This window comes from Vanessa tameamea, chromosome 6, assembly GCF_037043105.1.
Source record: "Vanessa tameamea isolate UH-Manoa-2023 chromosome 6, ilVanTame1 primary haplotype, whole genome shotgun sequence".
NCBI lineage: Eukaryota > Metazoa > Arthropoda > Insecta > Lepidoptera > Nymphalidae > Vanessa > Vanessa tameamea.
The window spans coordinates 8,873,822-8,898,210 of NC_087314.1; the positions used below are offsets into that span (position 1 = coordinate 8,873,822).

General features: G+C 30.8%; 2 protein-coding genes across 4 annotated transcripts; both read left to right on the plus strand.

Annotated features, from left to right (window-relative positions):
- The first annotated feature begins 44 nt into the window (after positions 1–44).
- Positions 45–5,895, plus strand: LOC113393460 (putative uncharacterized protein DDB_G0282133). Of its 2 annotated transcripts, XM_026630347.2 has the most exons (4): positions 45–2,045; positions 3,770–3,961; positions 4,826–4,986; positions 5,551–5,895. In XM_026630347.2, exons 1-4 carry the CDS (start codon positions 180–182, stop codon positions 5,780–5,782), a joined length of 2,451 nt encoding a protein of 816 aa, XP_026486132.2. In that variant the 5' UTR covers positions 45–179; the 3' UTR covers positions 5,783–5,895. The 2 variants fall into 2 exon arrangements, with proteins under 2 accessions (XP_026486132.2, XP_026486133.2); XM_026630348.2 differs by lacking the exon at positions 3,770–3,961 and having other exon boundaries at positions 49–2,045; positions 5,551–5,889.
- Positions 5,896–15,090: 9,195 nt separating this feature from the next.
- On the plus strand, positions 15,091–23,102 carry LOC113393605 (L-dopachrome tautomerase yellow-f2-like). Of its 2 annotated transcripts, XM_026630586.2 has the most exons (8): positions 15,091–15,268; positions 17,495–17,931; positions 18,208–18,329; positions 18,967–19,193; positions 19,508–19,622; positions 19,813–19,893; positions 21,815–21,925; positions 22,138–23,102. In XM_026630586.2, coding segments are annotated over exons 1-8 (1,236 nt in total). In that variant the 5' UTR covers positions 15,091–15,266; the 3' UTR covers positions 22,279–23,102. The 2 variants fall into 2 exon arrangements, with proteins under 2 accessions (XP_026486371.2, XP_064071213.1); XM_064215143.1 differs by lacking the exon at positions 15,091–15,268 and having other exon boundaries at positions 17,465–17,931.
- The last annotated feature ends 1,287 nt before the right edge of the window (positions 23,103–24,389 follow it).

Sequence of the window (24,389 nt, forward strand, 5' to 3'; positions counted from 1 at the left end):
GTAAACGCTTTCGTTTTCGTAGGACAACCGGAGAGTCACGTTATTAGTTACGAGCTGTACACCCCAGGCACGGATCGAGACCGTTCAGCGTTCTATTAGTTCAGTCGCTACTCGGACACCTTCTACTGTCCACGCTTTCGGACAATGCTATTTGCGCGGTTACGGTACCAGTGATCGATATGTACACCAAGTTTATTTGGGTTACTCTAATTACACTAGTCATACTACAGAACACCGATGGAAAGAAATCTAAAAAGAAACGCATTAACAATGACGCCGCGGAGTCAACGCCGCAGCCGAATGTGCTAACGTTCTCTACGTTTGGCTTTAACGATGTCGGATCTTATGACGGGTTTGTTCCAAGTTCTCCTGACTATGCTAATTACCTGACAAACAATAAACAGGAATCTTCGACGCGATTATATGCACCGGCATTTCCATCGGCTTTAGAGTCTACAGGACTGGGTACTTACTATGATCCTCAGCCGGACGTAGGTTCTTTTAGTATTAGTAGTGACGGATACCAAGCAAGTGGACAGCCCTATCAATTTGGATCACAAAATGTTTTTACGTCTCAAAACCAGGATGATAGTGGTGATCAAAATCAAAACGAAGAAACAAAAGAGGTATATCTAAATGCCGATAGTAATAATTCTCCTATTTATGGAACGAAGATTAGCTCGAGGGGTAAAAATAAAAATTTTGATAACTTTAATCATACAGATTATAATGTATATGGAAGCATTTCACCTACTATAAACAATGATGTGGTTTTTAAAAACCTCAACACAAATTATCCCAATTTACCATCAATGTCTCAGTCCACGAATAATGATAAATATTTAATGCCATCGCCACAAAGTTCATCATCACTGAAATTTCCAAAGGTAGTAGATTTTACTCATTTTAAAAATTACTATCCCACCAGTGTCGATACTAATTTCCAAGAATCTAATCAAAAGCCTTTTAATTTAGATTTACATAACAATGTTGATACAAATTTAAGCCCTTATAAAAGTTATACCAATACGGAACTCAAAGAAGAACAACTACTAAAAAACAAACTTAATTACAAAGATGAAAAAACAAAGAGTGAAATTTCAGAACCGAATTACTTTACAAGTGAAGATGTGTCCGATATTAAAATCAATTTTAAAAACAATAGAAATAAAAATGAGTTTAAGGATAAAATCAAGAATAAGCCGTGGAATTTAAATAACAATAATAATGATGGTAAAAAATCCAGAAATCCAACTAAAGGATATGATTATTCTACAAATTATAGTACAACGAGTTTTAGATTTGATAATAGTGCGCCAAAGAGGCCATTCAATAACAGCATTGATGAAATTGCTCCAGCAAGTAGTAATTCGGATTACATAGGCTATCAGTTTCCCGATAAAGATTTTTCTGCATTGAAACATACACAAAGCATTAACTCTCCTTTTGAAATTGAAAACCAAAGCAAAGTTTCAAACAGTTACAATGATAAGTATAAACCTTCAGAAGATTACTTAAATTCTTTCAAAAACTTGTATTCTGCGATTCCTAGTACTACTTCCCACTGGGGAAATATTTTTAAGACAACAGATTTTTCTTCGTACAAAAACCACCCTAAAACTCCCGTATACAAGGACGATATAAATGATGAGATAGTACACATTCCAAAAAGACATCAAAACGTAAAAAACGGAAAGTACTTTGATAGTAAATTGAATGATTTTTCATTTCCCAACACATACAAATTGTATAAAGACAATGATGACAAAGAACAATTAGATTGGACAAAAAATATTTTTAACACTAGATTTAAATCCGAAGAAGATTTGCTAGGGCTAAGAAATCATGATACCTCACATCCCTCTTATATACCGACGTTCAAGCCAAGCTATAACGATTTTTCTGAAGATATAGATTACAAAAAACTAGTTCAAAAATGGCGGCAAAACTACTTGAAATCGAAGCTTAGAGACTCTTATCGTGAATATGAAACGTATGCATCGGAAACAAAGCCTATCCACGTACCTCTTCCTAGGCCTTACTCGGTAAGTAATATAGAAGATTTAGTGGAATGTAAAAATTATTGTGTGCACTGGCTTGGAATCCTTCAATTGCCTGATCATCATTTATGTAATTAATAATAAAAAAACGGATCACGGAATGCGGATCGTGTAGGCAGACATCTCGCGTCGCGCACTATTTTCTTCGTTAGCTCGTGGTCAGTAAGATGATTCGCCTATATAATTACACGTTTAGTAGGTGAAACTCTGAAATTAAACACCATGATCTACTTTTGATTAGTATTATGTTTCTATCTACATGTTTCTACCTGCCAACTACAGGTCCTTTTTATTACAAAATTAAATAATTTTATTGGTTCCATGTAAACAAGTTTTGTATGTGCTTAAGATATATTATATGGTTATTATATATAAAACTTTCATGAGCCGTGTGTTATTAAGTTTATAAAATTTAATATTATAAATTTAATATTTATAAAATTTATGTTATTAAATTAAAATATAAAAAGAAAACAGAAGATTGATTACTGAAAAAGATCAGTTTTTGTCCGCGGCTTCGTCGGTGTTTTTGGGGGCGGTTGTAGGTTTTAGGTATTAAAAAAGTATCCATACCTAAATTCATAAAATTCAGTGTAATGTATCAGATATACAGACTGACAGAGAGTCAGAGTTACTTTCGCATTTATAATATCAGTATAGATTAGTATTCATATTCAATTAGTTACCACTAACGTAATAATACGTTACCATAAAGAACTTTTTAATTTTTCAATACTGTCATAATTATAAGGCTATAAAACAAATAATAAAAGCTTAATTAAATATAAAGATAAATTCTCTTTTATACCATATATTTTTTCCTATTCACAGACTTCCCACATAACATTACTTTTTATAGCGTTTGCAGTAAAAGTAAGGCAAATGCGTCGATGATTGTTTTGCGCGCCTTTTGTGTTTCTCGTGTTTGATTTTTTTATTTATTTAATAGTAATAATCAATTTAAATATCATTTAATTGATACAATTGTAAATATGGGTTGTTTGTTGTAAGATAAAATATGGAGATATAATATAAATTAAAATTTATGAGTTTAAATACCTAAATACAATTGTTTAATTTAAAGTTCCTAGACTAATCGTATTAAAATCACAAGTGTAGGTACAATTGGAATATTGGACGTTAAATTTGAAAATTATCCGAATTAAATATTACACTACATTTGGAGAAAATAATGAGTCAAATATTTTATTAATTACTCCGATTTACCTTAGTTGTATTATTTAACGTCGTTTACGTTTGTGTATGTATTAGATATCTGGTGGGTACCTTCAGTTATTTTATCGTCAAACAGTTTAATTCGTTTTAAATTAATTTAATGATTTATTGTATTATTAATAATAATCTGCAAACGATTTTTTGTGTTGTAACTCAATAACTACTAAGCCGATATAAATAAAACTTATACCAAATGATGCAATGCGTTTCGGAGAAGGTATTCATTAGTATATAATACCTGGCAAACAACGTCTGCCGACGGTTTCGCTTCTATATATCTATAAACATAATGTACATACCTATATAGGTGTATATTGCATAATTACATATTTCGTTGATTATGGAATTTAAAATTGCACGCAAAAGCACGTTTAAACATTTTCACATTTCAAATGAAGCAATTATAAATTCGGTTCATATTGGTGGTTTTGGTTCTATCGCACACTTAGTTTTCTTTAATAATCGACTTACAGATAGATGTGCCGCGTCCGGTAATCGTGCCGGTGCCGCAGCCTTACCCGGTAAAAATTCCCATACCAAAACCGGTCGCTGTGCCGGTTGTAAGGGAGATAACCGTGCCTATCGAGAAGCCAGTGCCGTATCCGGTCATCAAAAAGGTTCCTTATCCCATAGAGAAGCTAGTTCCTGTACCTGTTGAAAAACAGGTGTGTTTTTATGTATTGGTCTTTTATAGATATTTTTATCATTACTAACATACTGTAATAAAATATGATTTTAATCGTAAATATCAACATAAAATTAATGAAAGTAAATAAATGATTTTAAGTTGTAGTTGTTTATGTAAATAAAATGTTTCACAATCACAAGCACAGAACCAGTATTATATTTTCGGAGCACAATCATGTAGTTGCAAAATCATCACTTTTTCATATTATGCTTATTAATTCTGTAACACAAAAATTATAATTTTATTTTTTTGCTTCTACCAAATGTTTAAGGTCAGATTGTCTTAATACCGTCGGCTGCAGGGATATAAAATTGATATTTTTATATTTTGAGCATAGATTAAAACAAACAGAAAAGTATGGTATGATAAAATCTTTAGTAAAACCCTTATTAATACAGATAATAAATGACAAATTGTTTTTGTTTCCGTTTTAGTAAAACAATATCTGTAACTAAGATTTACAAGAATTTATAATTATACAATTTTAATCAATAACGGTTGACAGGCATGTCATCATCAATATCTTTGCAATATGTTTGATAAGGTCGAGGAACCTAAGAAACTCAAAGAACTTCTTGCCTCAGGAATTTATTGCTAAATTTCTTTGGCATCACTGACCTCGTCAGTAACAATTTATACTTATAAATAGGAGATGTACACTAAGAGTATGCATAACTAAAAGCTTGTACAGAATAAGTATACTTATAAAAATATTGTAATAATCTGCAATTAATAGATGATAATAATTAATATTCACTAAATTGCAGTGGAGCAGATAATTTCGGTAACATTTTAATTGCTCGAAAAACACTTTCTATACCTTTTTTGTTTAAACTTACAGGTACAAGTGCCAGTTATGAAACCGTATCCAGTGCACATTCCGCAAATAAGACCCGTCTTTCATCACACGAAACCTCACGACGATAACGAATTGGAGTCAGAAGAAGACGAGTATTATTCCCGACCAGACACTAAGAGACCTGTTTACAAACGTCCAAAAAGGTATTTTCGAAATTTAGAGTAAAAATGCAATATTTTATTCCCTAGCCTCTTCATGACCTTCACCTTCTTCCTCTTAAGGACGAGGCAACTATAACTTCAAACTTGTTTTCATTGCGCTGCATAAATGTGTGTTGGTTGAAGCCCATGTGGCGAATTTCATCCAAGACTTTCAGATCTTCACGATGTTTTTGTCCACCGCTGAGCAACAAATTAATTATAAAAAAAAAACACACACACAAATAAAATATTTTTTAGAAATAATATTTATGTTCTATTAATGAATACGATTTTAGAATTAGAAAGTTCATTAAAAATTATAAGCAAATATTCACATCAGCGTTACTTTTGTAAAAAAAAAAACATTGTAAAATTTGAATATTTAGTCGCACGTAAGCATCACATTTGTATTGGCATATTAAATGAATTGTTTAACTTTTTGATGAACCATTAATGTTTCAAGTGTTTCAATTGATCATCAAGTTATGGAGATTTAATCGACGCTTTAATTATGTATAGAGTAAATGATAGGGTTTCAAATAAATAAATTATATTTAAAATTTGCAGTTCTCGTAACCGACCCCGTACTCCGTCCAAAAGACCATCACGCATGACATATCAAGATCGCAATAGGAGACGTGTGCCAAATAGAAGACCGTCTTTTCCTTATCATAACCAAAGACCCAGGAGACCTTACCCTTCAGATAGTCGCTCCCCACAAAGATACCGCGATGATTTCGAAGAAGATGACACTGAAAGTGAATTCGAAAACTATTGTAAAAGAACTGGCAAATGTTAGTATTATAGAAAATTTATAGGGAGAGGCAAAATTTCAGCTTAAATTTAGGGTTCCGTACCAAATGTCTAATGTATTTATAAATATGCTAATTAATCCAAATATCAAGGCGTAATCTCTATGTAAGAAAATTAATCAGTTTTTAAATTACATGGGAAAAACTGGAGTAGGATAATTACAACAAATTGAAATTGTTACCGAACAGAATTATCCAATTTTCCATTTGATTGTACGGAACTCTTTTCTGTGCGAGTCCTCGATTTTTACACATATTAGTTTTTAGGATTAGGTAGGCGATATTCATAAACCATGCATTTTCTTAGTATTGTAGATATATTAATAAGTTAATATATACCTTACTATCTACTATAGCATTAATTTCTCGGTATTATTTTGTATTTGGTATTTAAAGTTGTTGTGCCAAAATCTTATTATTATTAAACGCGTGTGAGATAAAACGATGATATACTTATAAGTGCTAAAGTTTTTATTTATTTTTTAATTATTTTCAGTCTATTAATAAATAAGCAAATTAAATTGTTATTATTGTAAATAAAACGAATATTTTAAGAAAAAACTTTTTTTAATCCGTTTGTCAATATCCCATAGTATTGTGCTTTAGTGACACAATTGAGGAAATAACATAAGGAATAGAGAATGTATAAATTAAAACGTTAATTATATTATCATAAATCTTACAACCGATAACACAGCAATCCTTATTGTCAGCGCGCACGCAGCGAGATCAACGCACGGTCGCGCTTGGACGCGCGCTTTTCCTAACGCTCTGCTAAACAAGTCTCATTCCGTGCTCATTCATAACGTGTTATAAATATATCAATATTGAATTAGATAAAGAAAAATTATCACACTTGAAAACTAAATTAATGTATGTTGTTTATCTTAAATTTTCACATTATAATTTTCTCTGTATGGGGTTTCTATGCTAGTACAATAAAGACATGATTTATTTTTATTTTTATCACAAGTGTGCAAATAGGCCGCTTGAATATATTTTTACTAAAATAAGAAAAAATATTTAAAAAAATCATGTTAAATGTATGGCTCCCCTCTATTTTACGGACGTCGGCCTCATATTAGAGGAAAAGGAATAATTATGTTTTTAGGATTGCACAAAGCTGTCACGCTGAAAACGCACAGATATTTTTTTCACATTCCACGCGCGAACCCCTGTTGGTAGTGCTAAGTGGTACACACTACAACTATAATACAACTACTAGTAATGTTGTTTCCTCCAAACCGTTTTTGGTCATAATGGCAGCCATTTCCAAAGAAGATTTGCCAGCCACGTAATAGTTATTATAGGGTACAATGTACGGTCCAACATTGGTGCAGAGGACTCTCTATTCCCTCATTCTCATAATTCGATGGGACTGTAATTTGACACGACCAGTAAAGCGCAAGATCAGCACCAAGATAGGTTATTTAGAGGACGAGAATCTTAATTGAAGACTGATCAAGTCCTATTGATGATTTTTTTGTCATGTTGGCCTATCTGACGGACAAGCCAATTGGGAACATTACAATGTAAACATAGGTGCACTCTTCACGCCCGACTTACGATTTGATGAACTCAGCTCAAAAATCAATAGGAAATATAATTAGAATAGGAAAAGGTCCTTGACAAACAGGCAGTGTAATACAAACAGTTGAGTGCACAGATGTATCAAATTTATGTAATGTATGTATGTAATCTTGAGTTTTAAATGTCTATTTTAACTGCGTAGGCATTTTGCTACATTTTTATTAAATAATATTTAGTTGTATATTAATTGTGAAGAAATGTACTACATGGCTATTCATGAATAATGTCCTGCGCCTGACGCAAATAAATGGAACCGTAATTAAGCTTCGCTTGGTCTACTTTGCTCAGAAAGACGCTTGCGGTAGAAGGATTAAAATGGAAAAAAAAAGTTAGTAATTTAGTAATATTAATTACTGCTCAGGTCAGGGCTAGTGGTTGCTCGTCACGAGTTCTCCTTTGCAATTTGATGCCTGTTTTTTTAAGATGGGGTTGCCTTTCCCTGCAAGCAAGGTTATGCATAAATAATAATAATTAATACTTCAATCGAAACTTAAGATAATTGTTTGGCAAATGCTTGATTACCTCATTTGCTTTCGTTGTTGAAGGCTCTTTGCTTACTACTGTTTGACTGGGTAATAATAACATTTGCTTTGACATCAAACATTTTCTTAATTTGTTTACATGTTCGATTAATCACGAAGTATATTTTTAACAATTGATAAGTTGTTTTTAATGTTTTTTGGCTAAAAACCATATACTTCCGCTTACAAGAAACTTAACTATTTTTTATTAATTTACTATTCATATAAGGAGTTTCAAAATAAGCAGGTAAACGATGTCGTCAATATGCGTTGATTCTTTCTCTGCATTTATAATGAAGTTGCACTTTTACGCTTATAATGAATTATCATTCTTAAGCAAAGCAACAAGATAAAAAAGATAAGATATACATTTACATTTCGAAATAGAATTTTATGTACTGTCTCAAGGTTTTGAGATGTTTTATTGTTTCTGGCAAAACAAAAAACAATACATTGATCACATTGCGAGTTCCATGATTTGTTTTTCTTACGGACAATAAATTTATAATATTGTTTATGGACTAAAATAAAAATGACATTTTTTTAATAAAAGAAAGTTCAATAACAGAGTTACCTAGTGATGTTATTGTTTAAAAAAATCTGCAATCAACGTGGATGACACCAAACTATTTATATGCAACAAATATTAAAATATACAAAATACCTATTTTAATTTTATTCATTTAATTTCCTATTCTAAATTTTGATTTTACAAAGGATTGATCCATAACTGTAGGGTTAATATGTAAGAAGGAACTCGAAACTACCCGAAGAACACGAGCGTTAAATGTCAGTATGTGATATATGACATTTAGTATAATAATTATGAATTTTTAATAATTGACGTATCACAATAGCGAATCACCGTAAGTCGGTCGTAAACATTTCACGAGTATGATACAAAGTGAATTCTTACAGAATCGCACTGTTGATGCGAGATTACTACACGAAATGCGTTATAGTAAACAAAAAGCTTAATACGTCGACGCTTCAAGATGACGGTCTTGATTTCACGATTCATACTGAACTCAATCAATACAACAAGCTTCCAATAATACAATAAAGTAATCTGAATCTGTATTAAAAATGGTTGTATATATTATACTTTTGGTATATTTATTGTTTTCTTCTCTATATTTAAGGTCATTCTTATTGTGAATTGTTTTGCAATTTTAAATAATAACTTTTTAAGGTTACAAGAATGATACACTATCGCTACTATAAGATTTACAATACAACAATCTGTTCTTCTTGAGAGCTGAGATGGCCCAGTGGTTAGAACGCGTGCATCTTAACCGATGATTTCGGGTTCAAACCCAGGCAGGCACCACTGAATTTTCATGTGCTTAATTTGTGTTTATAATTCATCTCGTGCTCGGCGGTGAAGGAAACCATCGTGAGGAAACCTGCATGTGTCTAATTTCAACGAAATTCTGCTACATGTGTATTCCACCAACCCGCATTGAAGCAGCGTGTTGGAGTATGGTCCATACCTTCTCCTCAAAGGGAGAGGAGGCCTTAGCCCAGCAGTAGGAAGTTTACAGGCTGTTTATGTTTTGTTATGTTATGTCATGTAATCTGTTCTTCAATACATTGGTACCAATAAAACAACTTTCAATTGACTAAATTGAGTGGGTAGGGCTTTGTGCAAGCCTGTCTGGGTAGGTACCACTCACTCATCATATATTCTACCACGAAGCTGCAAAACTTAGTATTGTAGGTTCCGCTTTGAAGGATGAGTGACACCGTGTCTACTATACAGGCACAAGGAGCATAATATCCCAGTTCCTACGGTTGGTAGCGCGCTGTCGCTGCTATATTTAGAAATGTCTTTTGATTCGATTCTCGCACTTCAGAGGAATCCTCATTTTTAATGTCTAACTACTCCACTGATTCTCTTGCTGTTTACAATTTATATATGGTAATAAAAGAAGTATTCTCGCCACTGTCTTTGAATTAAAATACAGATATAGAAACCCTAAATGAGGGAAAAAATATGGTACGTGCACGAACGTGAATCAATTATATTCAAGAAACCAATTTACCGTAACTCTACGTGGAAGCCAAGGCTATAGGGCACAAAGCAAAAATTTTAATTCAAAATGTGACACCAGATAAAATCATAATAAAGACAAACGGAAGTAATTTAATTTTCGATTTAATATAATTATATTTTAATTAGATATATGGCTTGACATATTGAATATTATACATTCACGTTAAATAGAATTCAACCTTTTTCAACAAAATTTCACACAAAGACACTCATGTTCAGATAGATATTAATAAAATGTGTATGATTTTACGTTAAAAAATATTTTAAATTATAAAATAAGTTATTCATAACATGTTTTGCATAATACATGATGACATTGATTTTTTGTTCTATTCTTTAGAAATATGCAATCAGAAATATATTTTTTTATAATATCGGCAATAATAGTCGTTGCACTATCTTCTTGATTCTCATTTATCATATTGTTACCGAATACCAAATATTTTTCAATTTAAGGTGATGTCGAAGTGAGTTCAGATATAAAAACTGAAGTTAAACTGATTCTTAATTATTATTGTAATGACCCATAGCTCTGATTAAATTTTAAAATGGAATAATTTAATAATAATTAAAATATTCTTTGATGTTTAGTCTTTATAAGTTAAAAATTTTGGTCTAAGGTTTAGACTAATTACTCTTATAATCCTATAATTGTATGTCTAAGACCGATTAATTTCAAAACACAAATATTAATAATCTGCATATACTTTACCATTATAGACGGTTACTATCATATAGCACCCTCCCATTTAGGGCCTTATTAAAATGTCCTACTTATTTAACTTGGTCCATAAAATATTTATTGTTCGAGGATTTTAAATTGAATATTAAATTCTAGATTACTTAACGCTAATTATAAGGACTAAAATATTATTATCATTAAATATATATTTGCATTAAATCAAAATTGAAATATGATTTATTAAATTAGGCTAAATAAAACACTTTTGAGTGAAATGTAAAGCTACCACTGGTTCGGAAAGTAGATTTTACCGAGAAGAACCGGTAAGCAGATTAGTAGTTACTCTATTCCATTATTTTAATTACAGAGTATGTCAATAAAGTATTTTATTGAATAAAAGATCTTTAAAAAAATATTGCAAAAATAAGCTGAAGGTTGCGCGTTGGTTTTGAAGGTGTTTGGTGGTGAATAATCACCACCTCATTCATCAGTCATCATAAAAAAAAAATCTTGTTATACTCAGCTTAGGAGCAAAAAGCATATAAAAAGCAAATAATTGCGCAATCAGAGGTACTTTTAAGTAAGACTATATATGTAGATATATACGATATGACTGTATATGTAGGTACATTTTGTCACGTTAAAATGATTGTGGGTAATAATTTAATCAAATAATATAGAATAATTAGAAATAATTTTAAAAAGATTAGTAATTTACAAACAGACTTTTCGTATCATGACTTGCTTTAATATTTTCCTTTAAATCATAATACATAAATTATGCGATTTATATTAGAATAAGTATATACATATAGTATTATTAAATAAGCAGCTGCGCTTCGAAGATTCCTCCGATTCTGACGTGACATGCGTGTATTTCATATTTTTATTATGTATAATTAAAATATATCTTGCCTAATTAAAATGAAATAAATTGACATGAACTAGAAATTTCACGTGGAAGTGAAGAAATGTAATTTGGAAGTTAAATCAGTTCGGCTGTCAATTGCAAAATTAAAAAAAAAAACATGTTTTAATATTATGTCTGTTATTAAATAATGGATATATTATCGAAGGTCGCAAGTAAAAAAAGAAAAAGGAAATTAGTTCGGTTTTTTAGAAAAAGAAAATGGTTTCGGATCTGTAAGAATATGCTTCGTTTGTGTAAATACATAACGTGGCAAACACGTGAAACGGCTTTATTGAAAAGTAGCTCTTGGCTTTTCTCGCTTGGTATTCAAATAGTGACGAAAATGTTCCAAGAAAATTGTTTACAACTCTTAATATATTTTTTTTCGCTGGAATAACGCTCTTACGCCTTTCCACAATGTGAACTGTGACTGTGTGAGGGTATGCGGGGCTTTTCTTGTTAAACTGGATTTTATGAAAATCCGAATATTTTATTATTAGCATGAAGGGTTTATATCTCTTTCTAATTATGATCTTAGTATTTTTACCTTAGAATCTTATCATTTATTCGTATCAGTTAAATTGAAGTACCCGTTGTTAAGTAGTCACGTCTGCATGAGCAGTACATTGTTATTATACCTATATCTTCATAGATATACAACAGCACTGTGTACCCAATTGACTGATTGCAGGCAGAGTGAATGAGACGTATGCATAATATAATATATGTAATATTATACATAAATACGTAGGCAGCAGCAACATCAGTAGATTTTGATGTCTTATCAAAAGAAGTCTGCAGAACATTTTTCTGAGGAAATCTCCACACTCTGTGTCTCTATGCTTAGATTAAATTATTTTTATGCTATTTAGAAAAATCAAGAACTGTGGTGTTTTCGACGGGAAAATAATTTTATTTAAGCATTTATTTATTCTCTTATGATTTATTTATTATACGCATATACACAGTAAAAAAATGATTCAAAATTAATCTCTACTTATAAACCAGAAAGTGTGTTTATGGTTTTTCCTTTAGCAACAGATCGACGTGAGCTTTTCGTCAAGATCAAGAGATTAAGGTAGCTTACAAGCTGGGTGATATGAGGCAGCATGGAGTAACATTAATTAAAAACACACTAGTTGAACATTTACGGCAATCAAAAATGTTATTACAAGCTCAAAAATACATTATTAATACGTCCCTGTACCAATAATATTCTCATGTCATAGTAGAGTATCGTTAAACGTATTTACGGATAAAGTTGTAATAAATTTTCAGTATATCTGTCAACCCGCTGTCGGGCCGTTTAATGGATTTTGTTCCGAATACTTCGCTGTATCAGGAAATGAAGTCTTTGCCCAGCAGTTAATAGGTTGTTACTTGTAGAAAGTTGCTGTAGAGTTAACTTTATACTATAAATACTATGCAGCTGGTAAATAGAGAATTTTATTGAGGGCATATATTTCATATGTTTGTTTTGTTTAAGTAAGATTAAGTTTTTTTTGTTTGCAAACATATTTTAAATGAATCTAAATGACCAAACAAAAAAATACATTGAAAGCATCATCAATGATACATATATCAGCATTGCAATTTGTATTGTCTATGGTCGGTGTCAAGTAAAATTTTTGTAATGACACAAATGAAAGGCGGTTGTAACAACATTAAGGAAAAGCTGTTGTAAATATTATACATGGCCAATAAAACTTTTGACTGAAAAGGAAAAAGATCCTTTACGCAGACGGTACTTTTTTGGTTTAACGATAATATGTTTATTCAATAGTTTCATATCATAGTAAATTAGAACATTTTGGACATTTGCATACTATCACATATTTAGTGATACACCGAATGAATAGCAGCGGATACGTGGATTACGAGGATGAACCTTGAATTATCTGAATCGAATTCACAACAGTGTTCGCGCAATCAGTGTTAAACTTGACACACTAACAACTTATACTGAGTCTATAATTTTGTGATCTTTGAAATGAACAAACAATATTTGTATATATTACAAATGGTTTTGTTCATTTCAAACCACAATTTTTTTCTCACAAAAAAGGTTGTTTTGGCATATTATGGATTATTTTCTTAAAACTTGATAGTCACACATTTAAAATTAGACTATTTTTGGCACAGTAAGCAACTTACATATATTTCTTTCGTAATACAAGTTACATTTCATTCTCATTCTTTTATAATAAATATTAAAATAGTGAACGACAAATTTCGAATGCCTTTGTTTTTTTCAAACATCTTAGCTTTACTAGTTATACTTTGAAGTCATTGGCAGTCTAAAATTAGGTATATATTATTTAATAATAATATTTTACAATACTAAGCCCGCCTATACAATAAGCTACTCTAATTTATAAATAAACTCTCAGACGCAGCATTTCGTTCCTCTAAAATTAAGTCCTTCAGTTCAGTAGTACAAAACTGCTTTTTTTTAATTTCGTTTATTTTAGGAACAAAGATGATTAAATATATATCTCTTCTTGGTAATTGTTATTAGAAAAGTGTACATTTTACCATACACATTGGCTCTGCATAAAACACTCTTTACACAGTTGAAGCGCCACCAAACCATGGGATCTAAAATGTTTTGTCCCAATTAGGTACTTGCAATTACAATAGCACACTCACACTGAAACTGGAACTCGGTAATTAAAATGCATTGATTACTTTATACTTTGTATACATGGCGAGCCGAGATGGGTCAGTGGTTAGAACGCGTGCATCTTAACCGATTATTTCGGGTTCAAACCCAGGCAGGCACCACTGAATTTTCATGTGCTTAATTTGTTTGTAATTCATCTCGTGCTCGGCGGTGAAGGAAAACATCGTGAGGAAACCTGCATGTGCCTAATTTCAACGAAATTCTGCCACATGTGTATTTCGCCAACCCGCATTGGAGCAGCGTGGTGGAATATACTCCAAACCTTCTCCTCAAAGGGAGAGGAGGCCTGTAGCCCAGCAGTGGGAAAATTACAGGCTGCTAATGCTAATGCTTGTATACATATAATAATACAAAAAATAAATTATGAATAAAAAGTATTTAAATCATAGTTTAAGAGAGCTTTATTCAAACAGTTTTTTATAGGTACTTTTGAATCGGTCAATTCACAAGTGATACTGACGACGACTGACGACGGGCGATTAGAAATGTAGTCAGTTAGAAGCTACCGAGAAAAATCTGGAAGGAAAAAAAAATATTTTAATTGATTATATACATAAATAATTTGTTAATTTTGTATAAAAACTCCATTCTTAAATAAATATCATGTTTTCCTACAAAATCAAATATCGGATCAAATCAACAATCAAAATATCAAACCACAAATTGTGTGTACACATATGTATATGTACACATAATTTTTTAAATAAATAGCGAAAAGAAAAAGCAAATACCAATGACTCACGTGACGACAGACAACATAATTTCACACATAATTGATGTAAATTCCTTTAAGCAATTATATGTTTCAGCCATTTCCCTGACGTGGATCATTTATAACTTTGCAGTGACAAACATCTTACCTATGAATGGTTTAAACAATATTCCAAAGTTGAAGTCCTAAATATATAACATTTTTGAACAGTGACTTCGAAATAAAAAGGCTGTAGGGGCCTCGAACTGTTTAGTCTGTGTTCGCGGCCTCAGTGAACCGGTCGCGGATTGACCTCACACGGTAAAACCAATTATTTCATGTAAGTTGTGATTTTTATTTATTATTTTGTGTCTTCGAAAAAAAAACACGGAGAAAAGTTATTTAAATAATAATAGTAACTTCAAATTTTGAATTCTATACAGTGACTTAAAATGTTGATTTAAAACATAAAAAAATATGGTAGGACCAACAGGGTCCTCTTAGAACGATTATATTATTTGCAGACACGAGGTGTTGTTGTCAATGTGTGAAGTAGTTTATGCATTTCATTTAAGAAAAATGTAATAGAAATGGGCACTTTTATAGCAATTCTTGATTTTGTTGTGAATAGATAAATGATTAGTAATAGTAATAAATTCTTAGTTGAACTGAAATGCTAGTGTTACCCTTTGTTATTTTTTTCAATATCTTCATTATATATTCGTATGTCCAATATATATATTATTAATCTGTAAAAACATGTTGTAGGTTTTTTGGCTAAATTTTCATGAAAGCATATATTTTATTTTATTTTGTTAAAGTTTCGATATTCGTACGAAATGCATTAGATTGTCTATAAATTACTCCTTAAGCCTATTTTGGTTAATTAAAATTAGAAAATAATATGAATGTTCAATAATTTTCAAAAACAATTTAATATGTTTTTCATATTTACAAACCTACCCAGAGTGTACAAAAAAATTATGTCTAAAAACCTCCATTTGGTTTCTTATAAAACTGCCATTTTCATCTATAGTGAATTAACGCAAACCGAACTCCAGCGCTCATCAAGATTAATTTTCTGAAGGATAGTAATGGGCGTATTAAATCCCAATAATGTAATATTATAATTATTTTTATTTAAGCCCAAAGATCCATGAACAGGAAATTACACCTAACTATTTATTAAAATCAATAATACTTATAATTAACGGAAATTTTGTCACTATTGGCATTCTTCCTATTTAGAGCATTCTATTTTCATTGACTTAAAGGATATGTGGGCGAGGACACTTGGACATATGTTATTAAAATGAAATTTAAGTAGCAGTGACTATGATGAAATTATATTCCAAAATACAAACCACTTAACTTGAAGTATTAATATTAAATTTTAAACAATTTTACTTTCTCTCTTATTTCCTCTACCGATAAGACGAGGACTATTTTTTTCCAAAAGAACAGGAATAACACGATAATACGGAAATATCCTACAAGCGTTCTCATTAACATTACACGCATAATTTGGACCGTAATTAGAATTTCCTTAAAAAAAATTTGCCACATATTTTTGAATATGCAATAAGTATGACAATAAAATAATGTTACTTTTGATTAAATGCATAATGAATTAAATAACGGGAACGCAACATAGCGGAAAAGAATGCCTTAAAAGTAGAGATATTTTTAATAAAGACACGAAGGTTACCTCAGGTTGTAATTAAATGTTGTAATAAATTGTTTATTAAAGGATTTCCATAGACACGTTCTTGAATATAAGTTGTTCTCTATTAATTTCATTAGGTTGCATATAAAACAACCGCAGACCTTGAACAGTTAAGACAAAAAGTCATGACTTAACATTCTCTTAATCTCTTCTCCTATCAATAGTTGACAAGAGTTGAAAATATTTAACTAGTCTTTTTGTTAATTTACAAAATTCTGAATCTACTGTTAGTGACGAAAATTAAATATTCATATGATATAAAAAAGTTTCTTGTTTAAGTTAGGTACTGCGTCTATCTTCATTTATAATATCAGACTGTCACAATGAAAACCAGTATTATTAATTCAATGTATATTGTATAGCCTTTGTTCCATCTCATTCAATACTAAGTTGTGTAACATCTACTGCCACAGTTCACATGATATCTAAACACATAACGAAGCAGATTTGCCGAGATAAGGAAGGCTTCTCGATGCACCAAGCGTTTCTCAATAATATGATCATCCACAAAAACGTGAGCCGACATTATTATAGAGAACAGAGCACTGCTTACAATTCTATCATTACCAAGTTACAACACTATGACAATGAGTTATGGAAGGATTACCTGAACGAAGCATTTGCCGGGCGTGTATTGTGCTTATCTTGACTTGATTGTATAGGTACCGGATATAAATCGTATTTATTTGTCATAAAAACACGAGTGAGTGTGCTCAATAGAGTGTCAAAAAGCATGTGCGAATTTTATAATTAGACATGCCGTAATCAGGTTCATTATACTTATTGTTTGTTTAAAAATTCTTACGTACAGATTGTCACATTTATAGTTCATTGTTTCAGGCCGAAAATGAGGGCAATTAGTTTAATAATTGCAGTAACGACGGCGATAAGTTGCCAGGCAGCTCTACCGGAACTTCGCTTTGCTTGGAAAGAAGTTGATTACGTTTGGGATTCACCGGCTCAACGTGAAACAGCAGTTAAAGATGGACTTTTTGTGCCAGCCAATAACCTTCCTTTAGGTTTAGCTAGATGGAAGAACAAAGTTTTCGTAACAGTGCCAAGATGGAAGAACGGGGTGGCATCGTCGTTAAATTATGTCGATTTGGATGGTGCCCAGGATCAACCACTGAAACCCTATCCATCATTAAAAGAGAACCTTGTCTCTGATTCCGCTAAAGAATTACCGTCAAATAGTTCTATTATATCTGTTTTTAGAGTATTCGTTGATCCTTGTGACAGACTTTGGGTAATGGACTCCGGGTTGGCAGATATATTAGGTAAGTAAGTTGAATAACGTAATGAGCTTATAATTCTTATGCACGTACATATCGACACATCTCACAACTTCAACTTCGGAGCCTCTTACGTATTCATGTAGAGATATAGTAATTTTGTCTCCTGGAGAAAGTTATGTTTATGATGTTTTTATAAATTTAGGTTACGATTACATCTAAATCGCTTAAGTTATTTAAGAAACATGTAATTTACCTGATAATTTAATATAATTTCATAATATTATGTTAATTGACAATTAATTTAATTTCTCTTTAAAGGATCACCAAATCAAGTAGCCGGGCCCTCTTTGGTTATTTTTGACTTAAATACAAATCAATTGATTCATCGCTACTTCTTCAAAGTCTCCGATATGAAAGAAGATTCATTCTTCGCTAACATCGTAAGCATCATTTAAGTATATTTTTGTTACAAAAATATTGAATAAGCTAGCCAATCGATCATAGATAATAACAATTTAAGAAAATACTTTATTTTCCTAAATTTATAGCTGTTTTATTTAAAGAATAACGTATATACGTAGGTATCCGTAGACCATGTACCTATCTACTCTATAATTGAAAATTCTTTGAAGGAGTAACAATTATTTATGAATAGCAAAATTATTTTAGCATAATAATTTTGCTGCAAAAAATTGTTCATCTCGACGTCATTCAAGAGACCAAATTTAATAATTTTAACGAAGTCTTCGTCAGAATTTATTGTTTGAATGATTTATTATACAATAACAGCTTATCGTGTTTTCTTTTAATTAATTAATTGTAATATAATCACGTTACATTAAAGAAAATATCTTAGTACATAATATAATTGAAATTGACATAATATTTTTTCATAGTTTTGTAAAACAAAACGTTCATTTATTTTAGTTTACAAAATAATACTATAATAATCCTTCAAATTATTTCAGTAACTTGTTTTTACCTTACCTATAAAAGTTTTACCCTAAATGTCCATAACAGAGTCTTATAATCAATTATCCGAATTCACCATTTTACGAGTTTAATTTAAATTTATAGGTGGTCGATGTAGATAAAAATACTTGCGACAATGCCTTCGCTTACGTGCCAGACTTGGGAGGCTACGGAGTCGTGGTTTATAGTTTGAAGCAAGATGACTCATGGCGCGTCACCCACCACTACTTCCACTTTGAACCATTGGCTGGAACCTACAACGTCGGTGGCATCGAGTTTCATTGGACCGATGGAGTGTTTGCTTTGGCGCTCTCCGAGCCAAGAGAGAATGGGTGAGTGGATCACGTAATACTCTTTGGACCTTGATCGGCTTGTTTTGTGCATATCGAATTGACCATACATTTGTGTTCGTTACGCTCTACAAATTATATACAAAGCACTTAAAGCTCACATTGAGCCTTTTATTTGTTTCGTTTAACTACAGTAAAAAACATACATTTTTTTTTGTTTTAACTAGACGTAGAGTTATGATATTATAAAGAAATAAATAGTCAATATCAATCCAAGTTCAATTCGTGGAACTAATAATTTATTTATATTATTATGTGATATTAATATGATTGTAATATATATTTTTATATTCCAGGTTCCGTACAATGTTTTTCCATGCATTCTCGAGCACCAAAGAATTCTGCGTATCAACTGAACTCCTCAGAAACTACACACACATTGACAAAACCGAGGCATTCCACGACTTCAAGGTTTGAATACCAAGTTAGATATTCTATACCGTTCGATCTTAGCAAATATCACAAGTAAATATAACGAAACTGTTATTTTATTTACATAGACCGGTAACTATGAATACTAATCAATAGAAGGGGCCATAGGCACGATTTTAAATAAACTGTAATAATAGGCTTTTTTTACAAAGTCTTTCTGGTTTTGCAGCTTTTAGGCGATAGAGGTGAACGTACTCAATCTTCGGCCAGCTACTACGATACAAATACGAGTGTACTGTTTTACACACAGGTAAAAAAAAAACAATTTTAATCATGACATAATATATTAATACTTATTAGTTTTATTTATAACTTATATTTCATGATAGTGAGTTCGTTTATTCTATCCTTGTTTCAAAAGTACGAAACGACAAATCAAATTTGTTATTGGGTTTTCTATGTACCTATTTACTTATGATAATTTTATGGAAAAAGCTTTAAGGGTGCTAATAATTATGTGTTTAATTTATTTGTTATAAATATCTCGAAAATACCTCTTACTTTGGAAAAACCACTTTAACAGGAAAATATCACATTGTTATTTGCACGGTCACCGATGCTCAATTTTAAGATGATTAATATAATCGATTGTCACATTAAATAAAAAAACGTCATTATTTATGATGACATAACAGTATGACCACATTCAATGTATATAACAATATTCGATTGTCATTGTAATATAATTTTTTTTTAATAATTTAAGCTTCATAAATAAGTATAGAGTTGCTATAAATAAATATATGTATGCAGCTTTTTTAATTTGGTATAGATTTACTAATTTCTACAATTCTGTTATAATTAGTTTATAAGCCATAGTTACATATTTAAATTAATATATGCAAATTGTGTATAACGGCATTCTATACAATACCTAAGCAATATATATACTACCTAAAACGTCTTGGTAATCTATGAAATATTACGAATATTATCGTCTATTATATACTTTACCTAGATGATTAATACTATGTATCCCTAGGGATTACATATATGACCTGCATGACCATCGTCAATATTTATAAAATAAATTGAATTTGGTCTTTAATAATAACTCTATGTGGTCTTATAGGTCTTACCCCTTGAGTGTTTTTCAAAAAAAATAAGGCGCGAACGTATTTTGTAGAATACAAGATAACAGATTGCCAGTAACATATACGGATATCTTTAATATATTAATTATTATGAATAGTTGCGAACAAATTTATAACATAAATTCATACATTAACAGCCTGTAAATTTCCCACTGCTGGGCTAAGGCCTTCTCTCCCTTTGAAGAGCAGGTTTGGAGCATATTCCACCACGCTGCTCCAATGCGGGTTGGTGGAATACACATGTAGCAGATTTCGTTGAAATTAGACACATGCAGGTTTCCTCACGATGTTTTCCTTCACCGCCGAGCACGAGATGAATTATAAACACAAATTAAGCACATGAAAATTCAATGGTACTTGCCTGGGTTTGAACCCGAAATCATCGGTTAAGATGCTCGCGTTCTAACCTCTGGGCCATCTCGGCTCTATAACGTGGATTCGTAGTCGATGACATAGATTTTATAATTATATTAATGTAAATGTAAAAATAACTAAAAAGTCAAGCATTGTATAAAAACATTTCATCATGTCTCTAAATGGTAATATTACAAGGTTTTCATGTATTTATCTGGTTTATAATGTCAATGTTGCATTTGATCACGGAGATCAATCAATACAGTAAAGAATCGATGTGTGTATGTACAATTTGTTTCTGAATTACTTTATATGGTATGAATTTTATTCAAAAACATACCATATAAAGTAATTCAGAAACAACCCTATTGTTTACGCAAAATCATTATATTTTTTTTTTCAAATAGGGTAACAATAACCATAAAGTTACAACCGCAGCTAAACTCTTGTATAAAGTAAAAGCAAAGTAATAATATAAAAATAAATGATTATGCACTACCAGCCATTATAATATATGTATTTATAACTCACTCGTAAATTCTTATATCCAATTTTATTTTATTTTCATAATTCCGATATTAACTTTCTCGATATTTTTAACGAACCCATAACGAATAGCGTAGGTCATTTTAAATCTCAAACAATTTTATTCTAGTAATTCATGTCAATGTGTACATATGTATTGTTATTATTATTATATATAAAATGCTATTTATTTTTAAGATAAACCGCAATGGTATTGGCTGTTGGAATTCAAACAAGCCGTACACACCTGAAAACAATCCTCTGCTCTTCAATGATGCAACATTGTTCGAATTTCTTAACGACTTAAAGGTAAAGTAATGCTATTTTCTTTGGAGTAAAGGTGAGTTTTAGTGGAGCAACGTGTTTAAATAAGCTTTAAAACCTCTCCTTTACACAAGAGTAGACCTTCGCCTAGAGAAGGTTTTAAAAGATACGAATTAATCTTTTTATCCACTTCGAACCAAGAAGGAATTCGCATATGAAGCCATTTTTTTTATATAATTATGATTTATTTACTTCAGGTTGATGACGAAGGCACTCTATGGTTACTAAGTGACAAGCTGCCTCGCTTCATTTACAAGTCCCTCGACCCGAATGAGATCAACTATAGAATATTTAGCATGAAGGCGTCGGATGCCATCGCTGGAAGCGCTTGTGAATAAATGTTTATTAATTGTAACAAACAAATGTACAAATGTGAGATAAATACCTAATTCTTTATAGTTTTCGCTAATATTATTATATTACTTACACTTATTTTATATAATACTCTACCTTTACATTATATGAATCATTACATTGGCTTAGATCAAAATTAAAGCAATAATTAAATTAATTTAAAATAAGGTGCATAATTTTTTGCAAAGTTATTTTAAGACTGACGGAAGAATACCTTTGTTTTTTTCACTATGATAAGACTTCAATGAACAGAAAACATAGCCAACTGTCGTTAAAAAATTGTACGGTAACACGGTAAAAGCATGTCTGTCTGTGGTGCTGATTTTTGTAATATGCAAATGTAATATATGTACATTACAAAAATTAGCACCAAGTCGCAATCGAAACTAAGATCGTTTCGAACTTTCGCGACGACTGTGTCATAGGATAAAATGGTTCTTAGTCGGCTTTTAATAAAACTTTAAGTCCATTAGTTGTGTTATACGTAGATAAAATAATTAAAATGTATGGGCTGTTGTTGTAGCATTGTTTCAATTTCTTTTAACAATATAAGTTATAATTCATTTATTTTTGTTAAGTAATGCTTAATAATTACATAATATCATTGTAATCATTTATTTAATGTAAATAATAATATTAGATGTTTACAATATTGTGTCTTTTTGATTTTATATTCAATTTGTTAATTAGAATATATATTAACGTAATAACAAGCCTATCTGATGGTCAATGTCAGGGGTTATCAAATCGAGGTCACTGATTGTAAAATTACACAACAATATAAAATAAATATAAACCGAAACTGGAATGTAATGGCTTTCTTTTTATCTTAAGTTGATAAAGGTATGCTTTATTGTGCCTGCAAACTATGGAATGGGTATGCGTATTGTTCAAAATTTAACTTAAAGTTTCACATTTTGAATATTATAAAATTAAAATAATAAAATTAAATAATTGTACACGAGTACAGTTATTTTACAATTTACAATATAATGTCATAAAAGCCTTTATGGAAGATTAATGTAGATTACTCAATATCCCTCTTACAAAATATCGTATTATGAATGAAGAGATGAATGAGAGAAGATGAAAATCAGAAATATAACAAAGACGTGACAACGCAAATATTGTTTGAAAATGTAGGATATTATAGGCATAGATGAAGATTATACATATATTTATGTATTTCGCAAATATCCTATCAAACAAGATATATGCAATTTTAACGTTTATATGTGAGTTCTAAATGCCTTTTCTATAGTAACTGTCTGTAAATGACCTACAGCCGACTAAAGACCTTATTAACTTGATCATCTTGTCTTTGCTACAATTTTTCAAGCTTATATGCGTATGTTATGATTATTTGCATGTCTCAACATTTTCGTCTGTCTTTTGTCCATTTGTTTCTCGACTCAATTGCACCAATTTTGACGGGAATACTTTTTATTCTAGATTTTATTCTAGATATGTATATAAAAATGATGTTAGCCATGTACCTACATAATTTTAATGAATGAGCTGCTTATAATGTACTTCATCACATTTGTATCAGCCGTGATCCTAAGCTGGTCATTACACGTTGAAATTTTGCCAGTAGGTAGCTTATACATATATTTAATATAACATATAAAATACTGGCAAAATTTATTAGTCTAGGATAAATATTTTTTAAGAAAGAAATGAGATATCCTCTCATTTTATTATATACGAGTATGTAGGTACTCGGTAATCAATTCTTCGCTTTTTTTACTATTTTTTAAATTTGTCTTTTTAAGACTTACGTTTCAGTAATAATTATTAGCTAAAATTTGAATTTCGACACGGAAAAAAATAATTTTAACTTATATTATTTAATAAAGAAATATGAATTATAGTTAATACATATACAAAGATAGAAAAAGATAGATATTTTTTTGCATTAGTACGATTAATACGCATTCCATTTTAGAAGTTTGACGGGTTTAGGATTTAATCCTATAAAACGAAATATCGGACCGGATTTCTATTTTCAATAATGCTCGCTCGTAGGCAGTAAATATTACACCCGTCTTCTGAATCGCTGGTTGTAAGGTTCTGATTATCTTAATTAAATAGA